This window comes from Rhodamnia argentea, chromosome 1 (genome assembly GCF_020921035.1).
Source record: "Rhodamnia argentea isolate NSW1041297 chromosome 1, ASM2092103v1, whole genome shotgun sequence".
Taxonomy (NCBI): Eukaryota; Viridiplantae; Streptophyta; class Magnoliopsida; order Myrtales; family Myrtaceae; genus Rhodamnia; species Rhodamnia argentea.
The window spans coordinates 13,861,289-13,883,361 of record NC_063150.1 but is presented as its reverse complement, the minus strand read 5'-3'; the positions used below and the strand labels follow the sequence as shown (position 1 = coordinate 13,883,361).

At 40.5% G+C, this 22,073-nt stretch overlaps 2 protein-coding genes and 1 long non-coding RNA gene across 5 annotated transcripts; 1 reads left to right on the top strand and 2 right to left on the bottom strand.

Moving 5' to 3' along the window:
• Positions 1-1,615: 1,615 nt before the first annotated feature.
• Positions 1,616-21,670, bottom strand: LOC125314968. The gene is made up of 4 exons (XR_007198308.1): positions 21,329-21,670; positions 17,896-17,903; positions 17,734-17,738; positions 1,616-1,626 (listed from the first exon to the last, which is right to left on the bottom strand). It is a non-coding gene; the product is annotated as an uncharacterized LOC125314968 (long non-coding RNA).
• LOC115757190 (uncharacterized protein At4g28440-like) lies at positions 5,532-10,708 on the bottom strand. Of its 3 annotated transcripts, none has more exons than XM_030697318.2 (4): positions 10,612-10,708; positions 10,466-10,535; positions 9,733-9,951; positions 5,532-5,962 (listed from the first exon to the last, which is right to left on the bottom strand). In XM_030697318.2, the coding sequence occupies exons 3-4, from the start codon at positions 9,935-9,937 to the stop codon at positions 5,775-5,777; spliced, it is 393 nt and encodes a 130-aa protein (XP_030553178.2). In that variant the 5' UTR covers positions 9,938-9,951; positions 10,466-10,535; positions 10,612-10,708; the 3' UTR covers positions 5,532-5,774. The 3 variants fall into 3 exon arrangements, with proteins under 3 accessions (XP_030553178.2, XP_048134379.1, XP_030553177.2); XM_048278422.1 differs by having other exon boundaries at positions 9,733-9,948; positions 10,466-10,537; positions 10,618-10,682; XM_030697317.2 differs by having other exon boundaries at positions 9,733-9,948; positions 10,612-10,676.
• On the top strand, positions 13,427-17,229 carry LOC115757188 (2-methylene-furan-3-one reductase-like). Its single transcript, XM_030697312.2, is given in 5 exon segments — positions 13,427-13,744; positions 13,746-13,901; positions 15,121-15,444; positions 16,167-16,326; positions 16,745-17,229. Coding segments are annotated over 5 exon segments (1,194 nt in total). The 5' UTR covers positions 13,427-13,456; the 3' UTR covers positions 17,011-17,229.
• Positions 21,671-22,073: the final 403 nt, after the last annotated feature.

The following is a 22,073-nucleotide window of genomic DNA, read 5'->3' as shown; positions in this document are numbered from 1 at the left end:
CGAACCTGCGGCCTCATCTCATGCCTCAACATCTGTTACCTTTGAGGTCTCCGGAGTCTCCACCTAAAGCTCACCTCACTACTAACATCATGACCTGTCTACTCTGCTGGTTGTGTCTCGGAACTCCTCTGTCGAAGCATTGTAATCTCGTCGAAGATCACATCTCTACTGATTAGAAATCCGGGTGATCCGGGATCAATGCACCACAACTAGTAGCCTTTCACCCCATGTGCATAACCTAGAAATATGCACTTCTTCGACCTCGGCTCAAGCTTACCATCACTCGCATGAGCATACGTAGGACATCCGAATATTCCTAATCCGAAGTAATCAACGGGTTTCCTCGACCATATTTCTTCTAGAGTCTTCCACACGATAGCAAATGATGGAGATCGATTAATCAAATAACATGCAATGTTCACTACTTTGGCCCAAAATTCCTTGCCAATTTCGGTATGCGAAAGCATGCTCTGAGCCCGCTCAAGTAAAATTCTATTCTTCCGTTCTATCACGCCATTCATTTGTGGTATCCCGGGTGCTGTGCGGTGTCTCACAGTCCCTTCTTTCTCGTAAAACTCAATAAAATCTTTACTACGTAACTCCATGTCGTTATCGGTTCTTAGGCACTTGATCCGTTTATTTGACTACTTCCCAATCAATGCCTTAAATTTCTTGAACTGATCAAACACGTCAGATTTGTGCTTTAGAAAGTATACCCATACCTTCCTGGAATAGTTGTCGATAAATGTCAGCATATAATGGGCACCTCCTTTCGAAGGAACTGGAGATGGGCCCCGGACATCCGAATGAATATATTCTACCGATTGCTTGGTTGAATGAATACCCGTAGCAAACTTAATCATGCGTGATGCTTCCCAAAGATGTAGTGCTCACATAAGTCTAACTTACTTGTCTTATGACCCTTTAACAACCTTCTATCACTCAACATTGTCATACATGTCTCACTCATGTGCCCTAGACGCATATGCCATAAACGAGTTAAATCAAAATCTGACTCACCCGATGAAACTGCAGCAACTCCTATCATGGTCTCTCCTAATAAATGATAGAGAGAACTTTCTTTCGTCCCTTTCATCACCGTCATGGCACCTCGAGAGATCTTCAGCACTCCATCTTCAGCGGTGTACTTACACTCGATATCATCGAGTGTCCCCGGAGAAATAAGGTTCTTCTTGAGCTTTGGTACATGTCTCACGTCTGTCAATGTGCGTACTACACCATCATGCATCCGAATCCGAACTGTCCCTATCCCCACAATGTTATAGGATGCGTTATTCCCCAACATAACTCTACCACCATCTGCAGTTTGGTAAGTAGTAAACCGGTTCTTATGAGACGTCATATGATAAGAGCACCCCGAATCTAGCACACATTCGTCTTCTAACGAACCCGTAGTCACACATAAGATGGCTTCTACATCACTAGTGCTCTCCTCAGCAATGTTCGCCACATTGGTTGTGGCTTTCCGCTTATCATCTTTATTTCTCAACTTAGGACAATCTCTTCTAATGTCCCCCTCATCGTGACACTCAAAGCACTTCACGCATCCCTTGGACTTTTTATGGTGTGACTTAGATCTGCTTTTACCTATGTTGCTACTGGACCCTCGCTATTGTTCTCTACCCCGAATCACTAGTTCTCGCGCTACATCCTGCGCTAGACTGTCATCTCGCAACTTTCTCTGCCACTCTTTAGAAAATAAGGCGGACTATACCTCTTCCGAAGTAATTGTAGTACGCCCCCGCAATAGTGAATCGGTAAAGTGCTCCCATGATTTTGGTAGAGAAGCTAACAATATCATGCCATGTTCTTCATCATCAAGTGTCTTACCAACGTTCTTCAAATCCATCATGAGTTTATTAAATTCATCTAGGTGGGTTCTGATAGGCGTACCTTCAATATATCCGAACTGGAACATCCTCTTCAACATGTATAAGCGATTGTTCAAACCTTTCGTTACATAGAGCGCTTGAAGTTTTGCCTACAATGTTGCGGTATCCTTCTCCTCGCCTACCTCTATTAACACTCCATCCGATAAATTCAACAGAATTAAACTTCTAGCTTTCCTCATTACCACATTCTTTTCAAGATCTGTCATCGTTTCAGGCAACTCAGCCTTGCCCTCTAATACTTCTACTAAACCTTAGGTTATCAATAACGCCTCCATCTTGAGGCTCCATAACCCAAAATTGTTTCTCTCGTTAAACTTCTCAATTTCAGCTTTCACTCCATACATAATTACAATCACAGAATATCCAGATAATCAAACAAGCAAAAGCCCCAAATCACAATCCAGAATATCTGAACTTAATGCTCTGATACCAATTGTTGAAATATAACGTGCGGAAACTAACCCAAATCTTGCAACAATTTCACTTGACAATCAACCTTTATAAGTGGAAATTTCTTTAGATCATGCCTCTGATTGGGGATCACCGGTTGTAAACAGCGCTCACATCATACTTTACTCAATATAAACATGAGTTTACATCCGTAACTCTATGTTCGTCCATAACATATGACCCACCAATATGATTGGAGGAAATGATGGAGGAGAACAAGGCGCATACAAGTTAAATTCGTACTTTTTGAAGAGATTATCTTCGTACGATGGTCACAACATGTAACAATGACATGTAAAGAAATCGGTTTATAAGAAGCAATAATTTCAAACTTCAAAATATCTTAAGTTTATTCAAAGCAGGTACTACAACTTTCAATGACAATATACCCATGTCGGATTGTAGGTATGGCGGTCACATGGGTCCATGCTAGTAATCAATCTCGTCCAGGTCCCAAATTCAATCTGAACATTCCTTCGTGTTCAAACCCAAGATGGTTCCTATATGGAGTTCGAAACTATCCCGATTGCGCGTGGGGGAACCAATTGTGCGTAAACTAAGAATCGTGGTTTGGTTTTTAGTTGCTTGATATTGTGCATAACTGGAGGTGCTGCTAGAGATATAAATCTCTTAAGCGTATCAAAAGTCTTAATACTTATCGTGGAAGTGCGGTCGAGTCCTAAAACTTTAGAAAAGTGCAATCGAATCTTGAAACGTATCGAGTTGTCGCCATCGAGTCCCTTTGTTAGTTTCATTTAATTTGGATAATAGAAAAGGCTAGCGTGGCTTTTTATATTATTTCTCGAAGAGAGAGCAGCTAACATGGCAATTACGTCAGTCATTTTTAGGAGAAAAACTTGAAAGGGGGTGCTCTCTACCATGGATAAAAGTAGGTGCAATTGAAGAGAGGTGCTCGCTATGGTTGAAGAGCGGTGTTGGGTTTTTTCGCGACAAGCTTTAGAATTTATGGAGCACTCATCCCTGGATCTCTAAAACAAGTTTTCGCCTGCTAGGGTTAGTTTTAATAATCTGAGAACCTTATGTATTCTAAAATATCACAAATATTAACCAGTTAGGCCTTATCTAGAAGCCGGGTTGAGCCCACCCAATGACCACTTTGTCGGTAATTAAATCCAATCCATCTCAAACCATGTATGTTGTGTTTGATCGCCACTACAAAAGATTAGGAAAACGTACTGTCAAATTATCTTGAGTTTGAGTTCGTGTACGGCAGTCGACATGATTAGAGTATGTAGATCGATGGGCAACTATGACCAATTTTGAAAGTGTGGCATTTACTAGAAGATGTCCTTCGAGTTGGTCCGAATTCTTCACCGACTCGGTTACTTCTCTATGTGGATTCAACTTATTTTTGAAGGCCACAAGAGAAGCTTTCTGTACTCATTGACTTGTGCAGAGGATCTTAAATGCAATATAGGTTGTTTTCTTCGTGAAGACATGAGTGCTTTAAGCCGCTAGATTATACTTCGTGACTTATTTTATCGAGCAATTGCGTGAAACTAAACACGGTTGGTTTATGCATAATATAAGTTGGGGAAATACTCGAGTGGTTGGGCAATTACAACTCCATAATCCTCTAATTGATTAGTGGGCTCTTTGCGGCTAGATTTCTCCATGTAGTAGGTACCGATACTCAAATCGAACATGTACATCTCTTGTATTCTTTATTGTTCATCATTGATTTCTCTGGAAATTTCTTTTTTTCATATTTGACTTTAATATTAAGATTCGTTTGTTTTTCACATTATTTTACTTAGACATGATAAAACGAGATAAGAAAATTGTCCAAATTTCTTGGTGTCTGGTCAATCTACTCGGGAAGCTACCAATTAAGGTCTGGCCTAAAATTTTGCCCGAGATAGTCCAGAATGAAATTTTGTAGACCAATCTTCGGACATGGCTTAGCTTGGATTGGGCCTCATTGTGGTTATGGTGGGTTTCTCACTAAATGCCTAGCCCAAGCCCACCCAAAAGGCCTTCAGGCTCGTGGCTTGGGCTAAGCCTAAGCAAACACGCCAGCCATTCAGGCCTATGATCGGGTCTATCGACGACAACCACATATATGACCGCCGGTTTACACCTATCATCGATGGTGGTCGCCTCTATCACCGTGATTTCCAGTGGGATAGATCTGACGCAACCTGCACAGCAGACCATGTCTGAAGCCCTCGTGGGTTAGGACCGCTGTCGTGCCAGGGAGTAGCAACCACCTCCATGGTCACCGATCATCGCAAAAATGGCCAGAACCATAAAATAAGTTAACTGATAATTTATGTATTTAACAGAGTTTTGCAATGAATCCGAATGAAAGATAATGCTGTAGCAACCGACGATAGATCTGGAGAATCCATAGTACTAACGATGGGTGTTTCAAGGCAAATACTTCTAACATGCCATCTACCACTTGTGCACTTGAACTAATAAGATATCTAGGGGATTTTCTTGCCCCAAATGTCCAAATGTAAGACAAACCTGTCCTCACGTCATAAAGTGAATGATACATTCGAGTGTAACTGAGCAAATATGACTGTACACACTTCTTGTAAAGAAGGGACTCCTTATTACAAATCAGTGCAAATTTTGATGGGTCTGCCATCTTCTTGTCCTCTTCCTCCATGGGAAGAAATTGGCCTTAGTATCACCTGCTTTGTTCAATTCTAATGCGTTTACAAATTTACCAAGAGCTCTAGAAAACCCAATGGAGCTAAACTGTCAAAAAGATAGAAGCTACAACTTTGGTCGATATCTGCCAATTAAGCTTAAGGGGCTTGTTGGCGCTCATTAGAAGCCAAACTAGCTTTAACCGTGTCGTGTTGTGTAAGACTGTGGATAACCAATCTGTGTTCGAGCTTCTAGCACAGTATCTATCAACAAAGCAGCCTGATCACTTAATAGTAAGTCGATAGCTCAAGCATTCATTTCTCACCCTAAAAGACTACTCAAACCAAAGAAATTACATTTCTTATTGGACAAACTCCAGATAAACCGATGAACTCCACACTCCGATCATAATATACCTATGTGGATATACTGCAACATTGATCAGCTCGCCATTCAGCCCTCAGGGTCCAGAAACTACACAAGCGATGGATGGCCAGCAAACTATTTGAAATCATAAACAGACATCCACATCAGCAATATGGACTCTTTGGAACATGATAAGATTGCAAGAACCTTGTGACTTCATGGGATATTATTGTATAATGAATACAAAAAGCCTCACATCTAGGCTAAGAAGTTGGTAAAAGATCAGGCCCAAACAGGCACATTACATTGAATTCTGATGCAAAAAGCCACCACATCCACTTGGATGAAAGTTCCATCAGTTTAGAATGCATTGGATACGATGAAGGGAGAAGTAGCTACCCAGACAAATAAATAAAGAACTCCCTATTCCACAACATTCAACATTTCAAATTCAACCAGCGATATATTGTTGTCGGTCTTCACGGAAAAACTGGCAGGTTCATCAACTTCAATTCTGCCCCATCTGTCTACTGCAAGCCTCATTGACCCTTTGTACATTTCAATCTTTGCATTTCGTAAGGTTAAGGTACTGCCTTCTACCATCAGGTCAACTGGACATCGAGAACAGGGGGGAAAAAAAAAGATGAATCAGACAAATGCTTCCGAACTAGAGAACGACAGCATAATGCTTAGTTGTCGCCCATTGATATGGAGTCAAAATCGAAACATATGCTTGCGAGTGCACATTAATTCACGTCTCGGTTCAAGAGAAAAAGTGTTAACCTAGGATTTGTGTTTCAACCTCTAGTGTAAAGAGTGGTGAAACAGCGAGAGGAATTCTTGAGTGTCAGAAAGGACAATCAGAAAAAGGGAAACAATACTGTCATAAAATAAATGCATCATTTCCATAAAAATAATTGCAAGAATATATGTATATTTACCCTGAAGAATCCATCCTGTTTCCTCACATAGAATTTGTAGCAAAAGACGATTCAAAAGTAAAACCCAGAATTGACAGAATTGTAAAATACTGGGACGCTTTTTCCTATTAAGAACAGGCAAGATGACCCAACATTGACCCTAACAACAAGTTTATATTGCATTCCATCTACATTACCATTGCAGTGTATCAGAGAAATAACCCCCTAACAGCAACAAGTTTACACAGACATGGCCCCTCTCAATACCAAATTGAGGATATATTATGCAGAGCCTATGCATAAACATTGATGGGCTATGTGGCGCTCTAATCAAGGCATATGTGTCTGTCATTCATGGGCCTTCCACAAGCAACTTGTGACTTCTTTACAAAGGAATGGTGCTGGGAGGAGTCGATGGTGGCTGTGGGGTATGACAGTGGTCGCTGTGTGTGTGTGTGCACGCGCGACAGTGCGCATGCGCGTGCACGTGTGAAAGACAAAGCCCACATGGAAAAGGCAAAAGGTTAAAACTTCAGTATTCCTATTAGTCCCAAAATAGGTTTAGCAGCATGTTTCTTGGAAAACCATCTATGCAATTCTGGAAAAACATGGGACAGCTCCTAGACTAAGGGTGGCCTTCTTGGCTAAATTTTTCCTGCTGCAAGCATGATAGTTCTTCAAACAAGCAGACAGTGAGAGGCGAAGAGACCAGAGAGTTCGAAACCCCTAGAGCTGAGGAAGAAGATCACACGGGGAAAAAGTAATCACATGCACACTTAAGCAATGAGGCTTGGTTATAAAATTTTAAGTGATTAGGCTGGGCTTTAATCTAAGACTTATAATTGGATCATCTATTTTAAAGACTTTGGGCCTAAAAATTCAAATCAAGGACCGAAATAGGAAACATATGGTCTACCCTTTATAAACACTGGACAAGCCTAATACTATCAATAGGCTATGTAAAACCCTACTCAAAACAGCACCCCGATTTTCTATTTTGCCAGACAAGACCCAAAGGACTGAATTTTTTTTCATCTTTTGAAAGATATTACCAGAAAATACAGACTCTTCAAGAACTTTATATGTATGTGTCACATGCTACATGAAGTGTTCATGTACCCATGTCTATTTTACGGATCCTTTTTCAGATGAATCCCCGTGATTTAAGATTTTCTAAACGGCAGTCTTACACATGTGCACCTACACCCGATCCCCAAACCGGAGTTCAGATAACACAGCGTAAATACTCAATGTCAATTTTGTGGCCTTGAAACTTTGCCCGATTAGCACTTGAACCCTTCAAGACTTCATCAAATGCAGGCAGGACATTGACAGCAGAGAACGATACTAATACTCCACAGCAGGTAAGATTGACCACATAGACATGGCAAAGAATGATATGATCAGCTACAATAATTACTGCCCGACAATGTTTGTTAGAATTCGAGATCTATAGGTCATCCTTGATGCAATCAGATTGAATACAACTCAAATAGAAAATATAGGTCCAACAAAGGCAGCCACTGTAACCAGAATCTAAATATCCACAACGCGATGGATAAAATACACCGAACTTTATGGCCTAATTGAATGCAATATCATGAAAAAATATATGGAAGATTGAACAAGAAGAGAATCAATCAATTCAAGTTAAAAGTATCAAGCTATTCAATTCAGCACTAGCCTATTCAAACCTATTATATCATGTAGGATCCGACATAATATACTCAGGTTTAACCTCGTAGTTTTCCTTTAAATGTTTCAGACAGGTTATTTTCAATGCCAGACATGGAGAGAATAAAAGATCGTATTGTTGGATGACGGTAACAGATTGACAATCTAGCAACAGAGTAATGATTTGCAACAATTTGTATGATTACTTGAATACGTTACTCCATATCCAAGCTAACTGGACTCAGGTGCAAGGATCAAGTGTAGGTGCAGATCCATGCGTCTGATTTGGCTTTCCGAAAAATCAAACACAGGGATTTATCTGATAAGTATCCATATAATAGATGCAGTAGTGGACACTTCATCTAGTTTATGATACATACAAATTGAGTGCTTGAAGAACCTTTATTTCTATTGATTGCTTTCAACAGATACAAAGATTAAGCCACTTGAGCCTCATCAATTGTGTCTCAAAAGAGGTTGCCCATATGTTTTCTATTTTGGTCCTTGACTTGCCTTCTTTGCACCCAAAGTTTTTAAAGGGATAACCCATTTACAAATCTTAGTTTTACAACAAAGCCAATTACTAAAGCTTTTGAAGGCAATCCTGATTGCTTAAGTGTGCACGAGCACTTTATCCCGTATGTGATCCTCTTCCTAAGCTCTAGGGTTTCCAACTCTCTGATCTCTCTATGCCTCTGACCCACTACAAGCAATATCACAAGCAATGGTCTGACCACAGAATGCAGTCACCACAAGACAGAAGCATCCCATGCTTCTTAACCTAAGCTTTATTTGTATATATCTACAAAATGTCATTTTGCAATTTAGTAGTACCTGTTTGCTCGTATTTTGGCCATTAACAATAAGATTTATGATAATTAACCACATTTCTGCTTATCCAGTTCAATCAGGGATTCAGTTCCTGAGGTCAATCCTTCGTCAAGACTTATGGAAGTAACAAAAAGAAATCAAAGTATCTAAGCTGTTCAAACAACGTTAAAGGTGACATTAAATAAATGGAAAGATAAAGGTAGAGAGTGACTCAATCAATGATCTAAAACGTCCAGTCCACATAGCAGAAAAACTTGAAAGGGAAAACAACGAGACAGTCAACTCAGAAGCGAGAGCTAAATCCCATAAGCAACAAGTGAGTAAAGCATACAGTCCAATTCCTAATTATGGAACAAGAATCAAACAAGGATAAGTGAAAGAGAAGTATTTTCTACTCTTGTTATACACGTGACTTAAAAGAATGTAGGAAAAGTACATGCGTATGCCAGACGAAAATGCCAATAAGTTCCAAAAAATGGGACACAATGAGTTCTTTCACACGGATATACTTGGTTAAAGATAAAAGTATCCCATAAAAAATCCAGATAATGAAGTTGACAGGCTGCTAATTAGCAACACGAAGCAGCAATAGCCATGTTAATGTCAAGCATGCTCCTTTTCCATTGGATCCAGTGGGAGCATTTATTAGAATATATTAATCAGCTCAAATATAATCCTTCCTTTCCACTAAAATATCATGAGCAATAATGGTCGCTTCTCTTAAAATAATATAAGGTGTTTAAGTACTAAGTTGCTTCATTCAACCATAAGCATAGAAATGGGAACACATTTTAATCATGCATCATCAATCACATAACTTATTAGAGAAAGAATTATGTATCTACTCACAACCACAAGTTAGGATCACGGGCTATTCATGGTTAGCAGCAGAAGAAGAATACAGTATGACACGGTATCATCAGAAAAACCAAAAGTTATTGTTACAATTGATGTACCTTGATCATTTCTTGCAACAAAAACTATCATGGCTGTATCATCACCCACCAAGGATTCAGCAACTCGCATCTGTCGACCCCTTGGTGCAACCACCTTCGTGTTAACAACCTTCACTGTGAGACTTATCCCAGTATCAAGTGGACGGAGCTCACAAACCTTCTTGAATACAGCCTTTTTCATTTCTGGTTTGGATGCTTCAGCCATTTTCAGCAGATCTGCTGGACAACAAACATTGCAGATTTATCGCCATGTTTGTCTATTTTTCGAATGCTTTTGGTCAAGTAATTCAGACTTTGATTTGGTCATTCACAGAAACGACACGTTCCCAAAATTTCTGCAAATTCTTGCTCTCCCATAGGACCATTTTGAATCTCCATGCATTTGGATCCCGATTCACGGATCTCACGGTTCAAGAAATAAAGTTATTCTCTTTTGATTATCGCAAAAGAGTTTATCGTTACAGAAACAAGACTCGAACTTCTTCGGGTCTCCCACGTCACTGGGACCTCAAACCGTCCGATCCATTCAACAAAAGCATGCAGAGCTTATACGCTCTAGCAAATAAACGAGCACATGGTCATTACCTTCTGATTCCCTTTGGAATACATCTCTCGAGCACGACGAAACATACCGCATTTAGTGATTTCAAAACACACACGCCACCCGTGCACGGCGAAACAACCGAAACGAGATCAAATAGGGAGAGGGATAGACAGCGCGCGGGGAAACTACCTGGTGTCGCGTGTATATCGACGGAGCTCGAGCAAAACGAAAGTCGTCGATCCGGATGAAGAAGCCGTGGCTGTCAAATCCGAAGCTCAAATCAATAAAAACGACCGATCTCTCGTGCAGCGATCGACAAAGGAATGGACACCTACCTCGATCGATCGATCCGAGTTCCTTCTGGCTAGAATCAATCGATTTGATGAATCAAGCGACCGAGACAGAGATTCGGGTGCATGCGGGAGGGATCGTCCGAAGGGAGCGCGACAGAGAGAAACAGTGGGGTTTTATACACGTTCGGAGTCTGGATCACGTGCGTAGCACGTGTCTTGGGCTCGCCCTGTGGCCTCCCTGTTCGGACGGACGCGAGAAAAACGGTGCGTTTTCCGAAGCATTGATGAGAGATAAATAAATAAATAAATAGTGGAAAATGCTCCGTAATTATGTTTTTGTATAATATAAAGAAGTCGATATTAATCTTAAGGACTTATACAAATATGTGTCATTTATTGTTGAAGGGCTGTCAAAAAGGCTCGTGTCGTTCAAATCGTATTTGGTAATAAATTTTACGAGAGTCATCCGTGTTTATAAAAAACAAAGCACATAGATAGAATTTGAACATTCTCAAAAGCACAGGAACACAAAAAATGTAATTTTTGTTAAGAGATTCGCACTAGCAAGACTCGCATTCAATGACTTGTGCTCGCCCAGTGAATTTTCGGCCTATTTCGAGCACAAATTTGACGGATTAACTTAAATATATCGTCGGATTAACAATCTATTAGCCATAAATATAGCCAAACAAATTATAAGGAAAAAGAAAATAGATTCCTCCAAAATTACATGAAAAAATGTAATTTTTCCCTACTTATCTAGTGTCTACATGTCATATATGTATGCCCACACAATGGAAAAATAACATAAATGGTTCCCAAACTTTGAGTCGATGTGTAATGTGATCTTTAAACTTTTAATTTGACCAACATAGCCCATGAACTTTAGCCCAATATGCAACGTGATCCATGGGCTTTCAATTTGTTCAATATGGTTCCTAAACTTTTGAAACATATTTAACTTAGTCCCTAAACTATAAGAAAATGTTCAAAATTATCCCTTAAACTTGAATTAGTGAAAGAACTATATTGAACATCTTCATATAATTAACTATTCAATTTCCAATTAAACTTGCATTTCTGCTCCGTTTATTTGGCGGAAAATGAATGATGTAGAAAATATTTTCCTAAAAATAATCGCTTGTATTTATTTCAAGCAATACAACCGATCATTTTTAAGAAAATATTTTTCAAATCATTTATTTTTCGCAAAACAAACGGAGTCATTCATGAAATCCTTAATTACCCTTGGAAAGTAACTTCCCACTTCATCCTTCACTCATTTCCGTTTCCAAAATTTTCAGTAAATGTTTATATCCAGTTATTGGAATGACAACGACACGTTAATTCACAGATTTGCTTTCTATAAAAAGAAATAGTGAATTAGTAAAAACAATATCAAACATTATTTTCCATTCAATAATATTAGTGTTATATTTTTCCATTCAATTATGTATTAGTATTTTATTTTCGCGTTGCACAAGAAAAAATATAAGGTATAGTGAACATAAAAACAGAATCTCCTTTAAATTTAAACATGAACATAAGTTATTAAGAAGTGATACATGAAAATCTGGAGAGAATCCGCTATTTCCGGCAGCTACTAACTAGGGATATAATGATAATGGACTTGATATTTCTGAAATCTACAATTTGAAGCATATGTTGGGGAAATTGTCCAATCAATCTTAAACCTATTGTACATATATCAATTTAGTTATAAACTTTCCAATTTTGTCGGTTTAATCGGAAATCTTTGTCCGAAATTTCAGTGTAATCTCTCCGGCCAATTTTTGCTCGAGATCTCATGTAGAAATTGAAATTTCACACAAAAATTTAGGATCGGTTTGATTCAATTTGAAGAAGTTAGAACTAAATTGATATATGTACAATAAATTTGTGACTGATCGAGCACTTTTCTCTATGTGTGCTCGAGATCCGCGTGCTTAGACTATCTAGATAAAATGTTATCGAACGTGTATGGCGGATACTTTGTCCCAAAAAGAAAAAAAAAATGATGTGAAGTACAAACAAATGCAGCTTAAATCTGCAGATATTCCAAAGTGAAAATTTTAAGAAAGTGAAGATTTAGCAGGAAAAACTGAGATCTGTGGCGGCTAAAATGGGGAGGGAGGGACAAGAATAAGGCACGCGTTCGTGCTGTAGCTATTCAAAGCAGCAGGCAACGAAACATGATCTCCATGCTGAAAAGCATTCAGAAGACGTTCGTGCCTCTGCCCTTAAATTGGACATGCAAAAGGGCTTATAGTCGATATCTTGCACATTAATTCGATGATCATCTCACAAAGCTTTCATATTGCATTGAGCTCAACAATTTCGAACGAGATTAATTGCACTGGGTGAAATATCTTGAGCTAGGTCAAAGTTACATGCCATCGGTCTGATAAATTCTTATCACACGCGCATAAAAAGCAAGGATATTGAGAGAATGCCAAATATAAATGTCTAGTAACTACGGATCCAATGCGTGGGCTTCTAATTGGAAGAAAAAAGATTAAAGCAAAGTTCAAATATTTTTGCAATTTATAGTGGATTAGCTCCTAAGATAACTTATCCTACCATCAAAATGTTATATCTTGTTTCCCAAATAAAAAACGTGAATGTTTTCATTGGTAGTATGATAATACTATTAATTATTTCTAACCATAAATCTACGTATCATCATCGCGTATTTTACATAAAGTATTCATTAATTGAAATATTATGGAATCAGAAATAATGACAGTACTGTTAAGCTAACAATTTCTAATGAAAAATATGAAAATTTTATGAGAATAATTTTAAAAAAAGAAAAAAAAGAAAAGAGGGGAGCAACGGAAAGTATAAAAGGGCATTGAAGATAAGCTAACGAGAAACAGTTGGTGAAATGGAGACCATCCTCACATCCACAACTTGCCAACTCACTGCCTTTCACTCCTCCTCCTCCTCCTCTTCTTCTTCCTCCCTCCCTCTCAAATTCTCTTCCTCCGTCGCTCCCACTCTCCGGCAAACCAGGAAGAAAGCGGTCGCCCCCTCCTCCGCCGTGCGGCGGCGACCGGCGAACCCGGCCGTCCCGCTCCGAGTCGGCGCTGACTCCCAAGCCGCCCCTGCCTCCGCTGAGGCAGCCAAGGCAGCCGGGGCGCCGAGCGAGATGAAGGCGTGGGTGTACGGCGAGGTATGGAGGGGTCGACGTGCTCAGGTTTGACCCGAAAGTGGCGGTGCCGGAGGTGAAGGAGGATCAGGTGCTGATCAAGGTGGTTGCCGCCGCGCTCAACCCGGTCGACGCCAAGAGGAGGCAGGGCAAGTTCAAGGCCACCGATTCTCCCCTCCCGGTAATGAATTGCTCTTCCTCGGTTTTTTCCTAATCTTGTTTTAGACAGTTTGGGTTTAGTTGGTTGGAGGGAAAATTCGGTGAGGGGAGAGAAATTTGGTGGGCTGTAGAGAAGATGTGGGAGGTGAAAGTTTTACACTTGTGAGGATTGAGAGGGGAATTGAATAGCCAGTCAACATAGTGACACTTAGTGGATACTGCTAGCAGAATGTACAGACTGTACAAGCTGGTTCGAATTTGTGGGTGAAGCGAGAGCTTAACTGGTGCCGGAACAATTTAGGCATCCCACCTGAAGTTGGGAGGATCAGCGGCTCGCTTGCCTGGCCTGTTTATGTGGTGGCTCTGTCGCAGCACTTGTTGCCACGAAGGCCGAGCATAGGGGAATGTCCGTATGATACGAGCATATGGGAGTTTAAGTGTCATCAATGGACCTGAGGGGAGAATATACTTTAGTTGAGACACCGTCTTCTAAATGTGAACTGTTCCAGTGTTCCTTTTAGTGGACAATGTATAGGAATGATTCTGGTTCTCGCAGTAGCGCGAGCTAATCAGTTGTCCATTGGTGGTTGTCGGTAGATGTTAAATAAGGTGGTCAAGCATTGTCCCATATGTATCACCAGTAGTGAACCTTGTTTTGAAGGCCATTTACTGTGTACTTCCCCAGCGCATCCTCAGCTGCATTTCAGTCAGCTATACTTTTGTTGATGTTCTCCATCCTTATTACTAAAGAATTACGATTGGTCCCGTAAACCGGAATGCCAACATTGCAATTCTAAGCTTGTATTTGTATTTCCCTTCAGGATTCTCTTTGAACTGGTAAATTCGATTGCATGGAAAGTAATTTTATTTCCAGAGTGTCCGTATTAACAGGGACAGAGCAGAAGTCAAGCATCCACAAGCTAAAAGAAAATTGATGTCCAACCTATAGGAGATATTAAATAGTACAGGAAACAGGCATAAATTTGACATATCATGTGGTGCTTTTGCTTGTCTATTCGTGAGGTATTTAGGATAAATTGCCAACAAAGCACCAGCTTACTGTGGGAGATTGTTTTGATAAATCTTCTATTGTATCTCTCACCGGGAACGTCAATTAGTATACTCTTACTTTGTTCTAACGAGAGAATTTTTGTCCCGTTCAATCAACATATTTAGTTGTATGATACCGAATGATTTTGACATTTTCTACTCCGCCATGCTTTTCTCTTTCCCTTTGGTAGACTGTTCCAGGCTACGATGTTGCTGGCGTGGTGGTAAAAGTCGGAAGCCAGGTGAAGGAGCTGAAGGAAGGCGATGAGGTATACGGGGACCTAAATGAGAAGGCCTTGGAAGGGCCAAAGCAGTTCGGTTCTTTTGCGGAGTATACCTCAGTGGAAGAGAGGTTACTGGCTCTCAAACCCAAGAACATCGATTTTGTTCAGGCTGCTGGACTTCCTCTCACCATCGAGACGGGCTATGAGGGTCTTGAGAGGACTGGCTTCTCCGCTGGTAAATCAATTCTTGTTTTAGGCGGTGCTGGTGGAGTTGGGAGTCTCGTCATCCAGGTATTTTCTTGGAGATGGTCATTTCCACCTTAAGTCATGCAGTACTTTGTTTCTTTTAATAAATACCTGATACTTGTTTCCAAGTAGAAGAAAGCACTGAGTTCTATCTCTAAAAAGGTGAAAACACTAGTATCTGTGCACTTGCTCTGTGCCAGTGATTGGGTAAATTCATGTAAATACTGGTGCGGCATGGCAGATCTTATGCAGTTTGTTCAGGTAACAACCTTTATGTTTGCATTTAGTAACTTGGCCTTCGTCTAGCTACGAGGATCAAATAGTTCTGATTGGATACTCCATTCCCAAGTTTTGAAAAACCATTTTAACGCAGGCCTTAGAGTGAGATAGTTGTGAACTTTGCACCTCATCCTTGTGTAGCATCAGATAGTCTGATTTATTTTAGCTTTATGCCTTGCAGTTGCCTAGGACACCAAATAATTCAAGAACCAAGCAAGGCAGTTCTTTCCATTGTATAGCAACTTAATTTTGAATTACGCTTGTTGAATTGTTCATTTAGATGATGTGGTAGTTGAGGTATATGATACTTGAATACAAGCGTAATTTTTTGGCAAGCTGGCCTGCGTCAACTCAACCAACCCATGGTCTCTCTCTCTCTCTCTCTCTCTCTCTCTCTCCACCCTGAAACCCCACCATGAGGAAATGCACAAAAGTTTCTATTTACAGAAAAAAAATGTGTAACTCTTACCTTCCTTTGAATTGAGCAGCTAGCAAAGCATGTATTCGGTGCCTCAAGAGTAGCAGCCACTTCAAGCACTGGAAAGTTGGAATTGTTGAAAAGCTTGGGTGCTGATTTGGCTATTGATTACACAAAAGAAAACTTCGAAGACCTCCCAGAAAAGTTTGACGTAGTCTATGATGCTGTTGGTAAGATGCATGATCATTGATCCGATACCCTTCCAGTTCTTAGAAGCAAAAAATTCAGGATGTTACTTCAGCGAAATTCTTTCGTTACTGCATATGGAGGTGATTATCTCACGATGGTTCGATTTATCTCAAACATTGGGTTCTTTCATGTTGCCATTATCCTAGTTAGCAATAGCATTGAGCCTAATTATCCTTTTAAAAGAAAATATGTGGTGAAGACAGCAATAAATGAAGTTAAGTATAGGGATGCAAACCAATTTACAATAGAAGCTTTCATATATTACATCTTTGATGAGGTCAAGAGTATTAGACATTTGGTAGCTCGTGCTTATGATGGTTAAGTCGATTTAAATCTTGCATTTCTTTGCTATCCCTATGGTATCATCGGGTTAAGGAATACCCTTTTTTTTTCCGACAGGTCAATGTGATAGGGCAGTTAAAGCCATAAAAGAGGGAGGGATCGTGGTGGCCCTAACCGGCGCCGTGGTACCACCGGGATTCAGATTTGTAGTCACTTCCAATGGAGAGGTCCTGAAGAAGTTGAACCCGTACATCGAAAGCGGGAAGGTGAAGCCAGTAGTCGACCCCAAGGGACCCTTCCCTTTTTCTCAGGTTGCTGAGGCCTTCTCCTACATCGAGACGAACAGAGCGAGCGGGAAGGTAGTGATACACCCCATTCCATGAGAAGGGGCACACATTAGCTAGGGGATAATTTTGTATCATAATCATCCCGCCAAAGGATTACGGTCATTCGCAACAATGCACTCTACAGATATGGAATATCAGGTGGGTGAAGTCCTTTTGTATATGAATTCAGGGACCTTCCCTTTGAAGCTTCTTCTTTCGAGAAGGGCACCCGATTAAATGGCATTCCTCGGGACTTATGGTCCCACTAAATTATCGTGCAATCGACTTCGTGCCGCTGCTGAAATTTTCCACCGTGCAAGTTGTACGAAGAGGAAAACCTCTTGATCTTTAAAAGCTTGAGAAAGGATATCTAGATGTTGTGTAACTTTTCATCTACCCACTGAGCTGAAAGGTCTGAAAGATAATGGACAAAAACAAAGACCCGAGGAAAAATATTCTGTGTATTCTATGTGGTATGCATTGTAACGATTGTACATTTATAGTATTGACAAGAGAGAAAAATAAAAGGAAGTAAATGTACATGATTTTTATCTTCCTAAAATACAAAATCAATCAATGTCAATCTCCGAGCACAATCTTCAATCGGTTCAATCGGATCTTCAATCAGGATCTCCAACACTCCTCCTCAAGTTGATGGCCTATATATATATCCAGGGCGCCAAGCTTGCTTAGGAGATACACAAGCTCCCTTTGACATAATGGTTTGGTGAATATATCTGCAGGTTGTTCCACTGTCCCAATTCCTCTAGTGACTAGAACTCCCTCTCGAATCTCAAGTGAAGTGACAATCAACCTCAACGTGCTTCGTTCTTTCATGAAAAATTGGGTTTGCTGCCAACTTGAGTGCTGCATCATTATCACAGAAATAATTCAGTTGGTCCCTCTACTTGTACCTCGAGATCAGAGAGCAATCCTCGTAACCAAACTATCTCACGGATAGTTTTTTCCATGGCATGGTATTTTGCTTCTACAGATGACAAGGAGATTGTTGTTTGCTTCTTGGTTTTCCATGAGATCAAGGACTTTCCCAACTTTACGTAAAACCCAGGAATAGATCTTCTAGCATTGGACAAGTGGCATAATCGGTGTCACAAAAGGTTGTCATTTTCATGTTGCGGTGGTGAGATAAGAAAATTCCGAGCCCTGGATATCCCTTCGGATACCTTACTACTTTCAATGCTACGTTCATATGAGATTGTTTTGGTTGGTGCATGAAATGACTCAATATCTAAACAACATAGCATATATCCGATCTTATCTTAGTAAGGTATATCAATTTTCCTACAAGTCTCCGATATCCCGATGGATCCTTGAGTAGCGAATCATCAATGGATGCAGAAATCCCCAAATCATATTCATGACTTGTCATCTTGACATTTTGTTCTATGGGTATAATAGCAAGTTTGCATCCTAATAAACTAGCTTCGGACACAATTTCCAAAGCGAACTTCCGTTGACTAAGATTGATTCCTTTATCAGAACGTGCAATCTCAATCCCAAGAAAATATTTTGGTGCCCCTAAATCCTTGATGTGGAATGTAGAATGCAAATATCTCTTAAACTTTTCAATGCTAGACTCATCATTTCCCATGATAAGTATGTCATCAACATAAATCAGCAAATAAATGGACGCAGTACCTGTGGTCCTTGTGAATAGAGCATAATCATGTTTTGAGTGCTAGAACCCTACTGTTGTTAAAGCATTTGTAAATTTGGCATACCATAGCCTGGAAGCCTATTTGAGACCGTATAGGGATTTGCGAAGATGACATACATGAGACCCCCCCCGTCTGCGTAATCTCGGTAGGAGATTCATGTAAATTTCTTCATTGAGATCTCCATGAAGGAAAGCATTATTGACATCCATTTAATGAAGAGACCGGTTCAAGCGATCGCGATTAAGAAGAATGTGCGAACGGTAACCTCCTTCGCAACTGGTGAAAATATTTCATGGTAATCGAAACCCTCCCTCTAAGTGAAGCCTTGTGCCACTAAACGAGCCTTGTAGCTTTCAACAGACCCATCAACCTTGAATTTGATCTTGTTTACCCATTTGCATCCAATGGGCTTTCAATGTTCAAGTAGAGGAATAATATCCCATGTATGATTTTCAATGAGTGCATTGAGTTCTGCTTCCATCACCTTTTGCCATCGAGGATCTCATGCAGCTTCTTGGTATGAGGAGGGCTCTTGTTCCTCGAAAATCCGGCTAATGCTGCACATATATGTAGGAGAAAGGCGACTAAAAGATACGTAAGATGATGCGGGGTAGTGACTACTTGAAGCTTTGGATGCAGAACATATATAATCTTTGGTCCATGTAGGTGGCCGAAAAGTGCGTCCAGAACGTCATGGCTGCTCTGGAGGAACCGGAGACGAAATATCTAATGAAAAAACTAGTGAATCTGGTGAAGAAATATCTGGTGAAAAAACCGGTGAAGAAGCCATTGGTGACGATGAAGATTCAGTAACAAGTGATGAGGGATCATTCGCATGAGATGATTCCGATGTTGGAGATGTTGCTTCCGTACGTTCTCTTGGAGCTCGTGCAGTCGGTCTTGGCGGAGCAATAAAATATGGAGGAGAAGAAGCTGAAACATCCTCTTCAAAGAAATTCGGGCAACTTGGAGCGGCCGAAGATAAAAATATCCCATCTTGAAAAGGGAAAATGTCTTCATGAAAAATAACATCCCTGCTAATGAAGAAATATCTAGTAGATATTTCCATGACTCGATAGCCCTTTTGTAGAGTGGGGTATCCCATGAAAACACATGGGGTGGCACGAGGATCCATCTTAGTCCGAGGCCCCACAGTTATCGCATAACATAGGCATCCAAATGTCCGCAGATGATCAATGGAAGGCAACTTTCCATAAAGTAATTTGTAAGGAGCACTACCATCAAGGATTCTACTCGGCATGCGGTTAATCAAATAAGTAGCAGTGAACCGCACAAAATCACCCAAGAATTGCTCAGGAATAAAAGCTTGGTATTTGAGAGACTCTTGCAACCTCCAAAAGATGTCTATGTTTACGTTCCGACAATTAACCATCTATTTGATTGCATGAGAAAGGTATAGATGCATGAAAATCTCATGAGGTATACCATGAGAAATTCGAACAATCATTGAAAAGTATAATGAAATTATATTTTAGGTTCCGTAATTTCTGGTTATTGTGAAATTTTCATGAGACAGATTGAATTGTTCAGTAAAACCGAAATGTGAGTATTCCTTGCCATCGTTGCAACCACGAAATCTTTTGATAATTTGGAAATAGTCTAACCTTTAGATTGCACGGTGTCTTTTGATAATTTGTATCGAACAAAAGATGTCTTTTGTTCGGTTGCACGGTGCGAAGGAGGGAGAGCCAACCAGACTTGTTCATACATCGATTCAGGCTTCGTCTTCTTCGTGCAACGATCTGAGGCAAGCGGACTTCTAAACCTTACTACTAGACAATCCCTTAATAGTTCAATCTAGCGGAAATGTCTGTATACGTGCACCGATCGTTCTGAATGTCATTTTTTTTTTATGCGAATCGTAGTTAAGGGGCGGTTCAGCCATGGACTTTAGGAATTGAGGTGTGTAGCTCGTGATTGGCTGGTTAGTGCTGCAAATTTAGTTGCGTGGTTTAGATGGAAGCAGATTGAAATGGAAATTGAATCTGCAAGAGATTGAGCCGTGAGCTTCGGAGGAGTTACTCGTGCTCCAAGTGATTTGCGAAAGTAGGATTCTTGGATAATTCTTCACAATGGGACGTGAAGTGAGTAACCTTAGATTCTATTTGTTTTGCTCTCACCGGGACAATTGTGAATGGAGTCGGGAAAATGTGAAGGGGTTCGATGGTAAGCTACAGATTGTTATTCCAGAGACCTTGTGGGGTAAATACTTTCTCTTTCTAATAATTGACTAACCATCGGCTAAGATATGTTTGCTTTGTGATTTCTATGGTGTATTGTTGTCTGCTTGGACTTGAGATGAGCGAACGAGTAATAGATTGTTTAGTGGTTTGATTAGAAGTATTACTTGTGGAGCTTCGGCTCACCCTTGTGGATCTAACCATTTTTAGGTGATCGAGTAGGTTAGCTAGCCATTGAAGATGGTGGATAGGGGTGATGCTTATGTTAAGGGATCGGAGCCGATGCTTAAGGTCGGACTGCTGCAAGTGGTATCCAAGGAGGAGGATCGGGGGTACGGTCTTGACAGATATGCATCCATTCCAAAACCCGTTGCCATACCCGGTTCGGGTATTTGGCCCGCATAAGGAAAGTTGGGCCCAGGGGTTGGTCTTGCCCCATATCCGGCTGATGAGCCTCCCCCGGGCTGCATACGTCCTTGTGATTCTTCAATTGACAATGGCAATGATGACCCAAAAATAGCGGGCTGAGCAGGCACATTGTACCATGGGACTGATGAAGATGGCATATGCAGCAACTGGATGGGCTGGCCCGGAATGGGCTGCCCCTGGTTGGCCTGAAAATGCTGCCACTGAACGGGCTGAGCCTAAATGGGATTGCCCTGACTGGGCTGATTTTTTGTGACGTGACTGCTCTCAACATCAGCATCTTCAGGAATTTTGGGAGGCACATTCTCCAAGCCAGAATGGCTGACCTCGGTGAGTTGTTGCTTGTTCTCCATTGTAAAAGGAAAATAAAGGATTTTCTCACACGTAGTTCTAACTCTATTTTGCAGGTGCCCTGCACCAACAAGAGAGAGCAAAAGAATAATCGAGAAGAGGAATAGTGGAAGCTAGGCCAGGAATGATAGCTCTAATACCATGAAAGATAATGAACAAGAACAAAGACCCGAGGAAAAATATTCTGTGTACTCTATGTGTTACGCATTGTAACGATTGTACATTTATAGTATTGACAAGAGAGAAAAATAAAAGGAAGTAAATGTACATGATTTTTATCTTCCTAAAGTACAGAATCAATCAATGTCAATCTCTGAGCAAAATCTTCAATCAGGATCTCCAACAAGGTCCCTCATGCTTCAGCAATTTGTTTCTTGCCAGTAGGGAGATATCTCTTGTGCCTCTCAGTTCTAGTTTCAGGACAGCTTGTCTTTTGAAACCTGAACTACTTGAGAGAAATAAT

Coding starts and splice junctions, on each gene's coding strand:
- LOC115757190 (XM_030697318.2), bottom strand. CDS start 9,937: ATGGCTGAAGCATCCAAACCAGAAATGAAAAAGGCTGTATTCAAGAAG. Junction 5,963..9,732: donor TGTTGCAAGAAATGATCAAG/GTACATCAATTG, acceptor CTCGATGTCCAG/TTGACCTGATGGTAGAAGGC.